The sequence below is a fragment of the Danio rerio genome, chromosome 20, assembly GCF_052040795.2.
Source record: "Danio rerio strain M-AB ecotype USA chromosome 20, GRCz13ab, whole genome shotgun sequence".
NCBI classification, from domain to species: Eukaryota; Metazoa; Chordata; class Actinopteri; order Cypriniformes; family Danionidae; genus Danio; species Danio rerio.
In genome coordinates, this window is record NC_141040.1 from 29,051,576 (window position 1) to 29,066,975 (window position 15,400).

At 36.9% G+C, this 15,400-nt stretch overlaps 1 protein-coding gene across 6 annotated transcripts in view; it reads left to right on the plus strand.

Moving 5' to 3' along the window:
- The first annotated feature begins 5,526 nt into the window (after positions 1-5,526).
- The window catches only part of moxd1 (monooxygenase, DBH-like 1), a 41,666-nt gene continuing 31,792 nt past the window's right edge, over positions 5,527-15,400 (plus strand). For 3 of the 6 annotated variants that reach the window (XR_015517966.1, XR_015517967.1, XM_087297804.1), the window contains exons 1-4: positions 5,527-5,922; positions 7,332-7,478; positions 10,296-10,463; positions 10,899-10,982. Coding sequence is in view for 4 of the 6 variants with exons in the window: in XM_087297804.1 (XP_087153930.1) it covers positions 5,653-5,922; positions 7,332-7,478; positions 10,296-10,463; positions 10,899-10,982 (669 nt within the window). In the remaining 2 variants the exon portion in view is untranslated. 6 annotated transcript variants of the gene reach the window in all.

Below are 15,400 nucleotides of genomic sequence, written 5' to 3' on the forward strand. Positions count from 1 at the left end.
TAAATAGTCTGTACAATAGTCTGTAAAAAATGCAACAATCATGTCAGTTTAACGCTGCGTGAAATGCAAACCCCATTTCAATCTTACTAACTGGACACAGTGGTAAAATCTCATAGAATATTCTATCCTGAACACTTACACACACACATTGAGCAGCCCAATACAAACACCCAATAAGCCACTGTTTATATGATTTAGAGAAGAGATGCCTAAAGTAGGGCCCACAGCGGCAGCAGGAAAGCGGTAGATGTACCGATCCATTGTAAAAAAGAAGCCGAAAGGCGAAGCTCCTGATTTACCAGTCAATCTACGTTCCTACTCTCACCTATGGTCATGAGCTTTGGGTCATGACCAAAAGGACAAGATCTCTGATAGAAGTAGTCGAAATGAATTTCCTTCACAGGGTGGCAGTGCGCACCCTTATGGATAGGGTAAGGACCTCTGTCTCCCGGGAGGAGCTCTGAGAGTAGACCTGCTGCTCTTCCACATCGAGAGAAGTCAGCTAAGGTGGCTTGGGCATCTGTTTTAGATGCCTCCTGGACGCCTACCTAGGAAGGTGTTCCAGGCATGTCGCACCGGAAGGAGACCTTGAGGAAGACCCAGGACATGCTGGAATATCGTCTCTTGGCTGGCCTGGGAATACCTCAGGATCCCCCCGGAGGAGCTGAAGGAAGTGTCTGGGGAGAGGGAAGTCAGGGTTTCTCTCCTAAGACTGCTGCCCCCGCAACCCGGCCCCGGAAAAGTGGTAGAAAATGAGAAAATGAATGAATGAATGAATGAATGAATGAATGAATGAATGAATGAATGAACGAACATTTGAAAATTACCAATGACAATTATATTTACATCTGGCCCATTACCCTCAATCAAGTTTGGTTTTTGGTCCTGCATAAGGAAAATTTTGGGCACCACTGATCTAGAGTGTGAGCTAATGAAAGATGTGAAAATGTGGAGATGGAAAATGAATTAGTTGTTCTTGGCGTTTTTTTTTTTTTTTTTTTTTTTTTTTTTTTTTTTTTTTGAGAGAGAGAGGTGTTTTATTGAGAAATTTAGTTATATCTATAATCCCTCTTTGTTCACACATTTAGGGGAGTATCGTGGGGGTTGGTGGAGTCTAAAAAATGCATGCACAGGTATTTCCAATTATGCATTGCGAAACAGATGGCAAATGAAGATGATTGAACATTAAAACAACAGTAGCTCATGTGACTCGCTATAAAAGACAACAAAAATTACCAAGTTCATACATAACTTACATTTCGTGTGTGAAAGCGAGTCTCCTCTTGCGGAGAGAGTGTCCCCTGAAAGCTGCTCGTATTTTATCCACTCTGAGGTGATGGAGGGATATGCCTGGAGGAGAGAAATGAAAAGGATCCGAGTGAAAATTAAATGGCTCCGTCTGGCAGTCAGCTCAGCGGGGGCCTGGGGTTAATCAGAGGGGGTGAGAAAGAGAGAGAGAGAGAGACAGAGAGAGAAAAACACTAGGAAAACGACAGTAATGCAGACAGACTGGAAAGCATCAGAGAGGCAGAAACAGAGCAAGAGGAGAGACTAAGAGAGCAGCGAGTGTGAGACACCGAGTCAAATACAGACAGAAAGATTCATCAGGATGGAAAGACACAGGGACAGGAGGCATGTTTAGAGAGGCTCGGCTGCCCTCGGAGACCTTTTGAACCTTCCACAGTGGGTCTGTCTGTGAGTCAGAGCTGTGTGTGTGTGTGTGTGTGTGTGTGTGTGTGTGTGTGTGTGTGTGTGTGTGTGTGTGTGTGTGTGTGTGTGAGTGTGTGTATGCCTGTCAAAAAGCAGGTGCGAGGATGTGCAAGTTCACTCTCTGTGGTCTCAGTCTCTATGGAGTCTGACCATAGAAAGTCATAAAGTCCTGAAACAACCTGGAATCTTAATTAACTATATACTAAAGTTATTTGGCTTTATTTAATGCGAGCACTATAACACATATTTTATAGAGAAAAAGTGAAATTCAAATTCTGATCTAAAGCAGCTTTAAGACTGTGTTGGTTCAGATCAGATCAATAATGGTGCTTTCACACTTGGTTCAATTGCCCCCAGCCCCCCACCCCATTAAAAATATATAGTTTAAAGGGTCTAATAATTTTGACCTTAAAATGTTTTTTTTTTTGTTTAAAATAAAAACTGCTTTTATCCTAGCCGAAAAAAAAACATACTATCTCCAGAAGAAAAAAATATTACTAAACAGTGTGAAAACGTCCTTGCTCTGTTGAACATCATTTGGGAAATCTTTAAAAAATAAAAAAAAATTAAAGGGGGGCTAATAATTCTGACTTCAGCTGTGTATAAATATAGTTACTTTACATCTTATCCTACCCACACCCCACTTAAAATGAGAAGTTTACTGTAATTATTTTACTCTGAAATATTGTCCTATTTCAAATCCATTTTACAATGAAAGTTCAGCTTGTGTCCATGTGCCTTACTACGACAGTATGCTAATCTCCATCTGAGAAGCCACATCTAATGAAGGCTAAATGTCTTCAATGTGATGCATATAGAAAGTTCCGCTGAATAGTCAGAAGCCATTATCAGCAGTTTAACTCCACACAGGCTTGTGAAGTCAATTATGCTGCATATTATATGCAACTGAAAACACCCATTCAGCTTTAGATACTTACAGTGTCTATGAAAGAGCTGTGCAAATACAGTAATGTCTATTGGCCTAATATACTGTAGGAATATGGGTCAATCGCCATGAAGAAGCTCTCAAAACGCTGTTGGAGGCCTCCAGAGAGGAAAACCGCATCACCTGAAGAGACAAGTCACTTTTTTAAAAAGCGATTTCTAGCTCAGCATCAAGGCTTTTTGGTGAAGAAATTAAGGAAAGTTGTTTCTTAACTGCCTTAAAACTTTGGCTGAGGAGTGCTCTACATTTCCAAAAGAAAAGCAATTTCACGCTTCATTCCAAGATCCAACACCAACTTATTGGAATTAACACTATTGCACATCAAGACTTGAAAACTTCGTTAGTGCACTAAAACTCCTTAATTATCAGTTTGATAACACACCATGTTAACAAACCTCCCATGATAATATCTTCAACAGTTTCACCAAATACCTTAATTGCCCGCAGAAACAACATTTATTCAACAAGTAGTCTATTTAATTTTAAATCCAGGGTAAATACCTAGGGGTATTTGGAATCCTGTGAATTCTAGAAGTCCTTGCACAGACATTACAGACTAAATATTCTGGTATTTTATAGAGAAAATGTCAAACCCAACAGTTATGGATTTCAGTATACTTAGCATTAATATTTTACATCAATTAAATCTTAGGTTCTGGTTACAAGAGCAACTCTCTGTAGGCAATTTTGGAGGAAGAGGTTTCCCAGCAGGTGGTAAAATCGTGTCGGATCCTGTTCGCGTTCATCTGTTGGAGTTTGAACTCAAGCCATTGGGAAAGGGGTATTATCGCTGAATAGTTAATCGCTGTACTCTACTGCCCTCTAGTGTATTCAGATAAACCTACAAAACGTGGTCCGAGGGAAAACAAATAAGAGTTGAGGATTTGGGACATTGATCAGAGTGGCATAACAAACGTAGAGGCCTCAGGTTTTTAAAAATGTAAAAGAACGTATAATGTTTAATGTCAATGCTAAAGAAAAAAATGTTGAAAGACTCGATCTGTTTTCAAGACAGCATCTATTCAATTCAATTCATCTTTATTTCTAGCGCTTTTACAATGTAGATCGTCAAAACAGCTCAACTGACATTTTAACTGTGTCAGTCCAGTTTTCAGAGTTCAAGTTCAATTCGGTTCAGTTCAGTGTGGTTTAATTTTCACTGCTGAAAGTCCAAACACTGAAAAGCAGATCCATCCATATTCCTAATTATAAGCCACTGAGCTAATACACTTTGAATAAATGGTGTCAAAGACATTGAATTACATTCATATAAAGTCGTATCATCTATATGTGTGTTCATGTTCAATCTAAATGAACTAGCTTTTCAATGATATACCTTGCAGAAACGCTTCAATTATTACAGATCTGAAAATCAGCATCATGTTGCCTTCACTCTGAATAGGATTTAATGAATGAATGTACTCATTTTACAAGCCTATGCATCATCCCCACTAGATGGCAGTCATTATTCACAAATACAATGCCACAGAATTACAGCTAGAATAGAATAGAATAGAATAGAATAGAATAGAATAGAATAGAATAGAATAGAATAGAATAGAATAGAATAGAACAGAACAGAATAGAATAGAATAGAATAGAAGTATGTATTGATAAAAAGGGGCAACACTCACATACTCCACTATATTTCCATATATTTCTCATCATATTTCCTAATTTTTATGAAATAACTAATGTTGAGGTGCATTTATAAAGATCTAAGTTGCTGATGTCTTGGTTTGATTTAAATGAACTTGAGTTATATATATAAATACATATTTACAAACTTTTGCCTAATTTTTACTCTTTTCTCTAACACAAAAAGTTTACAAGTTGCCAAAATTCATAGACAAGTTGCCTAACTTGATTTACTTGTACAACTGGTACAGTGATTAATCATTAAATTGTTTTGTTGTTGTTTTCCATAGTAAGAGATAACTGTACAAATATGATGTTTGCTCAGTTGAAAAATGCTGATATTGTGAATGCTTAACAGTTTTTTAAAGCTGTGCACTTCGTATGTCTTGTCTTCACATGCTGAATGCACGGTGCACTACAGTGACATACAGTACACACAGTATTTCACACTGACAAACATATTGTAAATACAAAATATTGGCTTGGTGTATTGTATTTTTATTTGCCTAAATTTGTAAAAAAAAAAAAATAAATTAAATTTTTTATAAATATACATTTATTTATTTATTGCATGCTTACTTTAAGGATCATTTTATCTCATCTCATTTTTTTATTGTTTATAGTCATCTTGAGACTCATAATGTGTCTCTGTAAATGCTGGTTGAGCACCACAGGAGTACCAATGAGGTCTTGTTCTCAGGCTTTTAAAATTTAAATATTGTACTGTAGGAGTTACAAAGGCCTATTGTTGTTGTTGTTGTTGTTGTTGTTGTTGTTGTTGTTGTTGTTGTTGTTGTTGTTGTTTTTGTTGTTGTTGTGTATTGGATGTCTAGATTAATAGAATATGGGCTACATTTTTAATTGCTAATAAATTAATTAATTAATGTAATATGCGATTAACTATAATATTTTAAGTTTATGATATGCTTAAACAGCCTAAATAAAATTGATGAACAGTATTTGAACCCTGAATTTGGTCAAAATATCCAACATTTAAGCGGCTCTCACCAATGGTCTTGAAATACAATTACTCTGTGTTATAACGGTGTGTTGTAAAAGCACCGGTTATAATGTCTGGAAGGCAGCGGTTTTATAATAACGTGGTCGTTGAACTTGTGTCGCGTCGCGCGCTCGTCGACACGGTGTTCAGCTAAATGTCTTTCCACATCAAAGGGGGAACACACAAGTTTCAACAGTTCAGCGGTGGGAGGCTGCCAAAGCTTAAAAGGCTCATTCGCCTCCAATGCACCAAAGCAAACAAACACTCTTGCCCTCGGAAGTTGCATATTTCCATAAACTGCTCTATGGATAAAAAGCGTGCCTGAGTGCAGTCGGAACTGTTTGCGATTAAGCTCGATATGTCTGAAAATAAGCTTTTTTGCGCAATAGTTTTCTTAACTTCACTCTTCTGCTCGACATGCTCACAGGGGACACGGTTTGTTCATTCAGCTGCTCTGGATGCGGAGAGGAGATACAACATTAAGTGGGGATTTGACGAGTCCACGATAACTTTTGAGGTAGAAGTGGAAACGAGGGGGTATGTGGGATTCGGTTTGTCACCCACCGGTGCGATGTCTTCGTCTGATATCGTTATAGGCGGTGTGCTCAACGGAAGCCCATATCTGCTGGTAAGCGTGCGCACACACCTTTGCCTGCCAACGCATCTCTCGTTTAATTGTAAAGTGGGCTGTGTACAGTTTAGACTGTCCCAGTATACAATTGTTGTTTTTTATATTTGTTGTGTTGGATTATTGCAATTTTAACTACGGGAATGAAGTTTATTTGCCTTGCTTTTTCTTTCAAAATAAAAAGTGTTTATGGATTTGTGATGTACACATTCCAAAGTTTTAAACAGCCTAAGAAAAAAAATAAGATAAAGATTGAGATGACGTCTTTGCCTCTATCTACAACCATATCTACTGGTTATAATGAATGAATGACAATTAAAAGTAAACTTTATTTTTAAAGTGGGGAGAGGGCAAACATTAGCATTACCTTATTCAACTTATTTAAACATATTGTTTGCATAATATGTGTTTTTTTTAACATAACAGTTATACACATCATAAACAGCTGATAATTAGTTTGGATTGGCAAATAAAATTAATAAAAAAAATGAAAACACACAACTTGCATAATATAATATTGCATCTTAATATATAACATAATATTTCATCATATGGCCTATACTTTACTTTAAATAAAATGTACAGTACTTACTAATTTATTACTCCAAATGGGAGTCTTATACCTATTAGTCATATAATATAGTCCAAAGCTTTTATTTTCATATGCATATTTTTGCCTTCCATAAATCACATTACAAAATAGAGCTAAAAACATATGCAAGTAATAATATTTCAGTATGTAATACTGCAGTGTAGTACATACATGCAATCTAAATGTATTGAAACATTAATTACATTTCAAAATTGTGAGCAACACTAAAGTCCCCTGTCTGATGATTTAAATATAGCTTTTTGTGTCCTGAAATCTGTTGTAATGGACAATGACCCACTGACCTGACTGCATACGGCTGACCCTGGATTATATTCAGACAGCACTTAAACACACAACACTGTTTCAGAAGAAAGCAGGGCAATGTTTAAACATATTCACACACACCTGCTGGCCACATTCTCTGCTCATTATAATCCCCATCCAGCTGTTGGAAATATACAGCAGTCATAGATGTTTACTGTTAGTATTCAGCACTGTTCATTAGCAATCTTTCATTAAAACCTCCTTGACACTATATCTTGCTGTTTTAGTTTTGTACGCATAAATGATGACACATTGTGTTCTAAAACATACTGTATCCATTACAAATGTGTATTGAAAAAAAATAGGCCATTTGTCGATGCAGCTGACCAAACAATTTGATCAAAGATTATTAAATGTGACCACATGCAGACAAAAACCAATACGATTTACTCATGATCCATCAAAACACACTTAAAGGATTCAAACCTGAAATCTACGCTCTAGATCTACACCATAGATCACACCAAACTTTGTTTCTTCTCACTTTGCTCAGGACTACTTTACAGATTCTAACAGAAAGGTCCATAGAGATCCACTCCAGAACTACGAGCTGCTATACGGCAGAGAGAATGACACACATACAGTCCTGGCTTTCAGCAGAAACCTCCAGACCTGCGATGACAATGACAAAATCATCACGGTAGGTTTGACTAGATGCATCATTCTTTGGCTCCAGAACTCTGAGAGAAACAGCTTTCGGTGACAGGGTTTCTTTATTCAATTTTTTGATTGTGTACCAAACCAAAGAATTATCTATTTTTTTAACTTGTCTCTCAGATTTAATTACAATTTCAGCACACCGCAGTTCATCCAGGGGGAAACAATTGTACATACAGTTTTATTGACAGGATAAAGTGACCATGAAATCAAAATAGGGGTTATGTGCAGCAAAGTTCTGTACTCGGTAAAACCTTATGCTTGTGTTAATAATTTAAAGGGACTGTTCATTCAGACATGCTCTTTAGCTTTTATAAATTCACTGTAAACCATGGCTACATGTAGCTTTATGCATGTGAGCATTAAAAAAAAAAAACATACAGTCAAAACAACATCAATGATTTTGGTTCCTTAAACATTGAGGTGTAATGAAGCAAAGCAGAAAGTTTTTTTTTTTTTTTTTTAACATAGTTGCCTTTAATCCACAGTCTCAGTAAACAATCCTACTTTCATCACAGTCTGGAGCATGAGCTTAATGTCACATAATGACATATTCAAACACTGGAAATCGAAAACAAAAAATAATCACGTGCACATATTATGCAAGACGAAGCTCCCTCTCCAGACATGAACATGTTCAGGACTGTTTGTCATGGCTGTGGATTAAAGGTAACAGTTAAAATTGCACCGACTGATCATTTTCCTCAGGACCTCAGTGTGTTGCCAAGGGACACAAGAGTTAATTTTGTTTTGCCTGCATATGTTTTCTTGACTCTCAAAATGCAGGAAGCTGAATTGCATTATGAATCACCAATAACCACAAGCTAAAATATTCTCTAATTGAAGAAAAAAGACACAAATTGGTGTTCTTTATGTTAAATATGTAAATTAACATTAGCTTTTTTGTAAAAATGACCAACAATCTTAAATGAATAGTAACATTATGTTTATCCTTCACATTAAAGCAGATAAACACACAGTCTTGTCTTTGGTCGGATTTTCATGTTCTTCTTTGCTTTAAATTAAAGTTTGTAATTATTCACTTTATGTTTGGTTCATGACTTATAACCAGTGTTGGGGAAGATACTTCAGAAAGTAATGCATTACAATATTGAGTCACCCACCAAAAAAGTTACTAGTTGCATTACTTAGTTACTTTTTATGGTAAATGGTAAGTAATGCGTTACATTACTTTTAAGTTAATTTTGCGTTACTTTTTGCGTTACTCTGACTGAGGCTTAATCTCTTTCAGAACTTGCTGGGCTTTTACAATTAACAACACACTGTATAACCTTCATTTATCTTAAAAAAAAAAAACATAAAAAAATAATTTAGGATAATGTTATCTTCTAAGAACTTCCTCAGCCCAGAGCTATACATGCCATATATACAGATTAATGATAGTTTAAAGCAATGTGTTTGCTAATTTTGTACTTTTTGTCTTGTTTCAAAAAAGTAAAGTCACTGTTCATTCAGATAACCATTTTTTTGTTTTCTTCCATGTGTTCAAAATAATGAGAATATTTCCATTGCAGAAATGTAAGGCTCTGCCATCATCCTTTCTGTCTGTTCCTGCATTCTCTCATTGCATGTTGGATTCAATGTGACTACGTTCATTTTAAATTCAAGAGTTTGTTTTTTTAAAAGCGAACTAAACTTAAAAGTAATTAACATTTTTTTTTAAATAACAAAAAAATGTTTTTACTTGTTACCTAGAAAAGTAATATTATCACACTTGCATTATAAATTACTTATGTATTATATATTATATAACACGCGTTACTTGTAATGCTTTATCCCCAACACTGCTTATAACACTTTAATGAAGTCACAATGGAAAATGATTTCATAATCAAAAAATGCGAGGTTTCAACAGGACAATATAATGTCTCGTGGTACTTTTCTCTAGTATGAGAAGCCATTTCAACAGTTGAACAAAATTATTAGTCCTTCTTTGAAATTTGAATTCTTTTTCAAATATTTCCCAAGTTATGATTAAAAGAGCAAGATAACCAACTTATTATTTTAAGGTCAATATTATTATCCCCTCAATAATAATAATAATAATAATAATTCCTTACATTTATGTAGCGCTTCTGAACACTCAAAGCGCTTTACACTTTGGGAGGAATCTCCTCATCCACCACCAGTGTGCAGCCTCCACCTGGATGATGCGACAGCAGCCATATTGCACCAGACCACACACCAGCTGATTGGTGGAGAGGAGACAAAATAAATGGTGATAAAAAATGGTGATAAAACCAATTATGATATGGGGATGGTTAGGAGGCCATGATGGACAGAGGCCAGTAGGCAAATTTGCCAGTGGGGATTTTTAATGACCACAGAAAGTCAGGACCTCAATTTAATGTCTTTTCCAAAAGACAGCGCTCACTGAGTTTTTTTTTTTTTTTTTTTTGGATTGGCTGCAGAACAAACCACTGTTGTCCAATGACTTGCCTAAGTGACCTAACTTGTAACCTAAATAAATTTGTTAGGACCTTTAATTGTACTTTAGGCTGAATACTAGTATCTTGCAAAATAACTAGTAAAATATTATGTACAGTACTACGATCATGTCAATGACAAAAGAAATTAGTTAATTGTTAGTATGTGGGAAATGTTTAAAAAGTATTAGAGTTTCACAGGAGCTAATCATTTTGTCTTCAGCTGTATTTGCCGCAATCAAAAAGACTATTAAAGCTTCCGTTTCATGTCTCTCTTATATAAACTCAGTTTCCCAACATGTTGTCAGATGATTACTTAAGTGTACAATTACCCATAATTGGTCACTGCTCAGGGCAGTACAGTGAGAGTGATCTGGGCGTTCCATGCGGAGGACGTGGGAGAGTCAGGACTGGTCTACCATGGGATGAACAGAGGCAGAAAGAGTCTGCGATTACTCAACCCTGGAACCGGCTCCAGCATCCCAGCAGGAACAGCTTTCTTTGACCTTCAAAACAAGGAGGTAAGGAAAGAGCATGGGCAGACTGCTGGAGCGCAGACTGCCAGAGAACAGCTTAGCTTTAGGCAGTCTTGTACCTACTGTTTTGTCTATTTTCTTGCACGCTTAAAAATCAAGGTCCTTAATGTCAAGCTTTTGGGTGTTTTCTTACATATAAATCATTGTAAATGCAGACCCTGTTGCCTCCCGATTGGGTATTTTCAATGAAAACAAGGCCTCTTTTATGCCTGTGGGGCACTGCCAAACACTAGGTTTTATAAGAGTGTACATATTTACAACCTCATAACAAATGCTCCACAATGAATGGGGAAAAAAACAGGAAATGGGATTAATGAGAAGCTGGAAGTCTACACTATGCAGTCCACAATGAATTACTGCTGCTGGTTGCGGTCTGTCTGCCGTGTGATGTTTGTTTCTTACCGTATTCAAATATTGCAGGTTCCTGTTCCTCATAAGGACACGACGTACTGGTGTCAGATCTTTCGATTTCCAGAGATGAAGAAAAAGCATCATGTAATCAGAGTGAGTAATAAAACCATTTCGTTTGTAAAAGTAGGCCAGTCTGATAAAATCATAATTGTTTATTAGTCTGAAAGTTTTGCTAGAGTTTATCAAACAGAGAAGTAAAATTAGGTTTAATAAAATCTGACGCTTACACCATTGTGCTGTAGATGCTTAGAGCTCATTTCAATAACAAGGCAAATTAGAGTCCTCAATCCTATAAAAGTGCAGATTGTATTGTTTTCCAAGTGATCAACTGACAGTGAGCAAATTAAAGGCAACACACAAAGCAGCACAAATTGGGGCACAAACAAGCAGCGCTGATGATAATCTGCGTTGTGTATAGACTACTAAAGACAAAGGTGAAATGGTCAGGGTGTTTTAATGGCTCCTGATGATCCATTGACAGTTATCGCAGACAGCTAGCTCTCTGCAACTCTCACATTCAGTAAGTGCTGTCTTCTGGATGAGACATTAAAACCAAGGTCCTGACTCTCTCTGTGGTCAATAAAAATCCCAGGATGCTCTTCGAAAAAGAGTAGGGGCTATATTTTGACAATCTAAGCGCAAAGTGCAAAGCATTAGGTGCGTGTCAGAATCCACATTTGCTATTTTAAAGATGGAAAAATCCACTCTGCGCCACGGCGCATGGTCTGACAGGGTTGAGCTTATTCTCTTAGGGCCTACTCACAGTATGCTATCCGAACTGTGCCCAGGCCCGTTTCCTGGATTGTTTGAGAACTGTTTGTGCTCTGAATCGGGCTCATCGAGCGCGGTTCTTTAGGCTTTGGTTCGGTACACTTGTGTTTGAGTCCAAAATGCGACTAAGCCCGAAACTGTAAGCAAGACTTTTAAGGGACTGTTTCACATGGATTTATCAACCATTCGTACTGTTCAGTGAACACAAACTTTCGTAGTTTATTAAGGACTAAAACCCCTCACTGCATGACAGCTGCACCTTCAGCAAACCTCCTGATTCCTGCAGCATGAGGACTTTATGGTTGTTTATGAGCATCAAAAGTGGCTGATCTGTTCAGTGTAATATTTGACTGCGTGTCACTGCATATCACACAACTTAAACGATATAACTGAAGAAATCTCCGCTGTGCTGATTGAGAGCGCTTACCAAACATCGCAGTATCGATGACATTGCCCAGGCCCGAATGTAATGTAAGTGCGAGCCATCGACGGAGACGGGAAGTGGGACAAGTGTGCTTTGGGCCGGTTCAAGTTAACTGTACATAGTGTGAGTACGTCCTGTTATAAATGTGTTTTGAGAATAAACCAATCAGAGTCTCATCTCCCATTCCCTTTAAGAGTCAGCTGCTTCACGCCATAGCGCATTTGCTATTTATGGCCGACTTTGTCAGTGGAAAAACTGAATGCTTCTCTAGAGAGAAAACAGTTAAACAGAGCATCTACAACACGAGAATGAGAGATGAGCCTACTCATTCTTTACTTTTATTTTCACTCTCGTGGAAAGGGAAACATGTTGTACGCATAGACATCCATTAGCATATAAATAAATAACTCCGCTTATTAGGAGCAAAGATTTGTGTCAAAACTATTTCTAAATTTAGTTCTAATTTCCAGCAAACTAATAAATAAAAAACGGAGTTATATCCAAATACGCATGCTGTGCCCCATATGGTCTAAAACCTGACAGGTAGGCAAACCTAAGCTTGTTTTTAATAAAACAAATATACATATGCATATAATAAATAATACTGCTAATAATAATAACATTATACAAAACCAAATTGTCATGAATAAACTAAAAAAGCCCCCGAGATGAAGTAGCCAAGGAGGTGGTGGTTTTTATATTTATATAGGCTAGAAAATAATATTTTTTGTAATATTTTAATCCTTTAATTCTTTTTCATTTGTAAATTCTTTTCATTTCACTCGTTTTGCGTATTGCTGTACATCCTGTGTATTAAGCAATGTTTAAGCGAGAAGCGCAACTAACATCCTCTGCGCTGGACTTTAGACATCCTCCAAGCTGGTCTATTGAATAGACTATTTTAGTTCCTCAAAATAGCAACGCGCCAACAATACCCCTAAACATGCCTCCTTTTTTAGTTCAGAACGGCTATGGGTGCACATATGAGCGCAAATGCATTTGTTATTTAAATAGCGTGGTGCAACACGTCAGAATGACTATTGCGCCAAGCTAAAACTAGCAAACAACAACTGTGTAACGCCTTGTGCTGCATTGCGCTGGGTGTATGATAGGGCCCTAGGTGTTTAACCCAGGCTTTTTGGCTAAATTTGCCCACTGGACTCTGTCCATCATGGCCTCCTAACCATACCCATATCATATTTGGCTTCACTCTGTTTCTAATCAGCTTGAGTGCTGTCTGGCGCAATATGGCTGCCATTGCATCATACAGGTGGATGCTGCACACTGGAGATGGATGAGGAGATTCCACCAAAGAATGTGTAAAGCACTCTAAGTGTCCATAAAAGTGCTACATAATTGTAAGGAATTATTATTATTATTATTATTATTATTAATCCACACTTTTATTGTACTTGCTGAAGCTGTGGTTTAAATGTGATCATTTTGAAAATAATCCTCAGTTTCTCGTTAGACCTCAAAAGTATAATCAAGAGGAATTTATTTTGACAACCAAAGATTGTTGAAATGTATTTTATGAGTCACTAAAAGGTTCAACTAAATATATTTAATGTTATTCTTAAATAAAAATTGCCTACATTTTGGATGGCCTTTAAGGGTGAGTGAATTAAAAGCAAATTATTATTATAATTTTTTTTAAACAAAGCCTTTAATTTTTATCTCAATGAACAGTGTACACAGATTTGGTTCTGTTTGTGATGATACAGTGGCTATATACAGCCATAAAGCCATATCACCCTGCAGCCCAAGAATGGTTACTCGCTGAAGCTAAGCAGGGCTGAGCTTAGTCAGTACCTGGATGGGAGACCACGTGGGAAAACTAGGTTGATGTTGGTAGTGGTGTTAGTGAGGCCAGCAGGGGACGCTCACCCTGCAGTCTGTGTAAGTCCTAATTCCCCAGTAAAGTAAAGGGGACACTAAACTGTCAGTGGGTGCCGTCTTTTGGATAAGACGTTAAACAGAGGTCCTGACTCTCCGTGGTCATTAAAAAATCCCATGGCACTTCTCATAAAAGAGTAGAGGTGTATCCCCGGTGTCCTGGCCAAATTCCCTCCTTCTGCCCTTACGATCATGGCCTCCCAATCATCCCCATCCACCAAATTGGCTGTATCACTGTCTCGCTTTAGGTGTATTGCCATACCAGATAAATGCACTATATAAATACAAATTGCTATTTGTATTTTTGCTATTGTTTAAAATTAGGGTCCACAAAAGTATTGTTTTTGATAATAGGCTCACATCTGTTGTTTTTACATTGGTTATTTTTGCTGTGTTATCTTATGCATCCGTTTTTATCTCTGTATTCAGTCTCTTTGTCTTCCTCTGCTTCTATTTTATCTCTCTCCTGCTTATTATTGTCTTTTGCAGCTGCTATTTTTGTAGATCAGACACGTTACTGAAATTACACTCTCTGACCCAGATGAAAGAGTCTTCCCGTAACTAAGCTTTTCAAGTTTTCTTAATTAGAGGCAGAATAGATACTTTAATCATATGATAAAATGCTACAATTAAGCTTCCTCCTTTCAGGCTAATTTTTTTAGATGCACTAACCTTTAATTTAATGTAATTGTCGCAGTCACTAGTTTGTGTCTATGTAAAATTCAGCTGTGGAAAGACAGGCACGCATTTCATCTCCATGAATTCATCACTATGGCTACAGCTCCACATTTTTAGCAAAAACATAAGCGGCGCACATGCAGGAGTGAGCAGCTCACGGTATGAATGTGGCCTATTTATTCTGCTGCAGTGTTGGGCATGTACAGTAGTGTAGTGGATACAAAGAATCCACAGTGAATAGATTTGTGCGAGGTTTGCGATTTAGAGGATGATGAAACAGACAGACATGCTGACTTTCACCAGTCAGAAAAAAGATTATTCTGGAATTTTAACAAAGTTTTTTTTTTTTTTCTGCTAAATAAAAATGTCTTTCTTAGTATTTTTTTTTATTATTGTTTTCAGTACACATTTAAACATATTTTAGATCTAAAATGACAGAAGGCATTAAAGGTGCATTAAGCAAATTATTTTCATTCTAAATAATGTTTGACAGTTAAAAGCATCAAAACAGACACACCCATAACACAAAACCACACCCCTTTTTGATAACTCTGCTTTCATTACTAGACCTGCCTTATACTGCTGATTGGCTGCAAGTGTGTTTTGGAACTGACTCAATGGTCAAAGTGGTTTTCAAGTCAGGCTTGATGCACCTTTAAGTCTTGTTTTTCTTGTTTTAAAGAATTTCAACCAACCTTGAAAACAAGACTTCTTTTTCATTTACTGTGAATATGTCTTGATT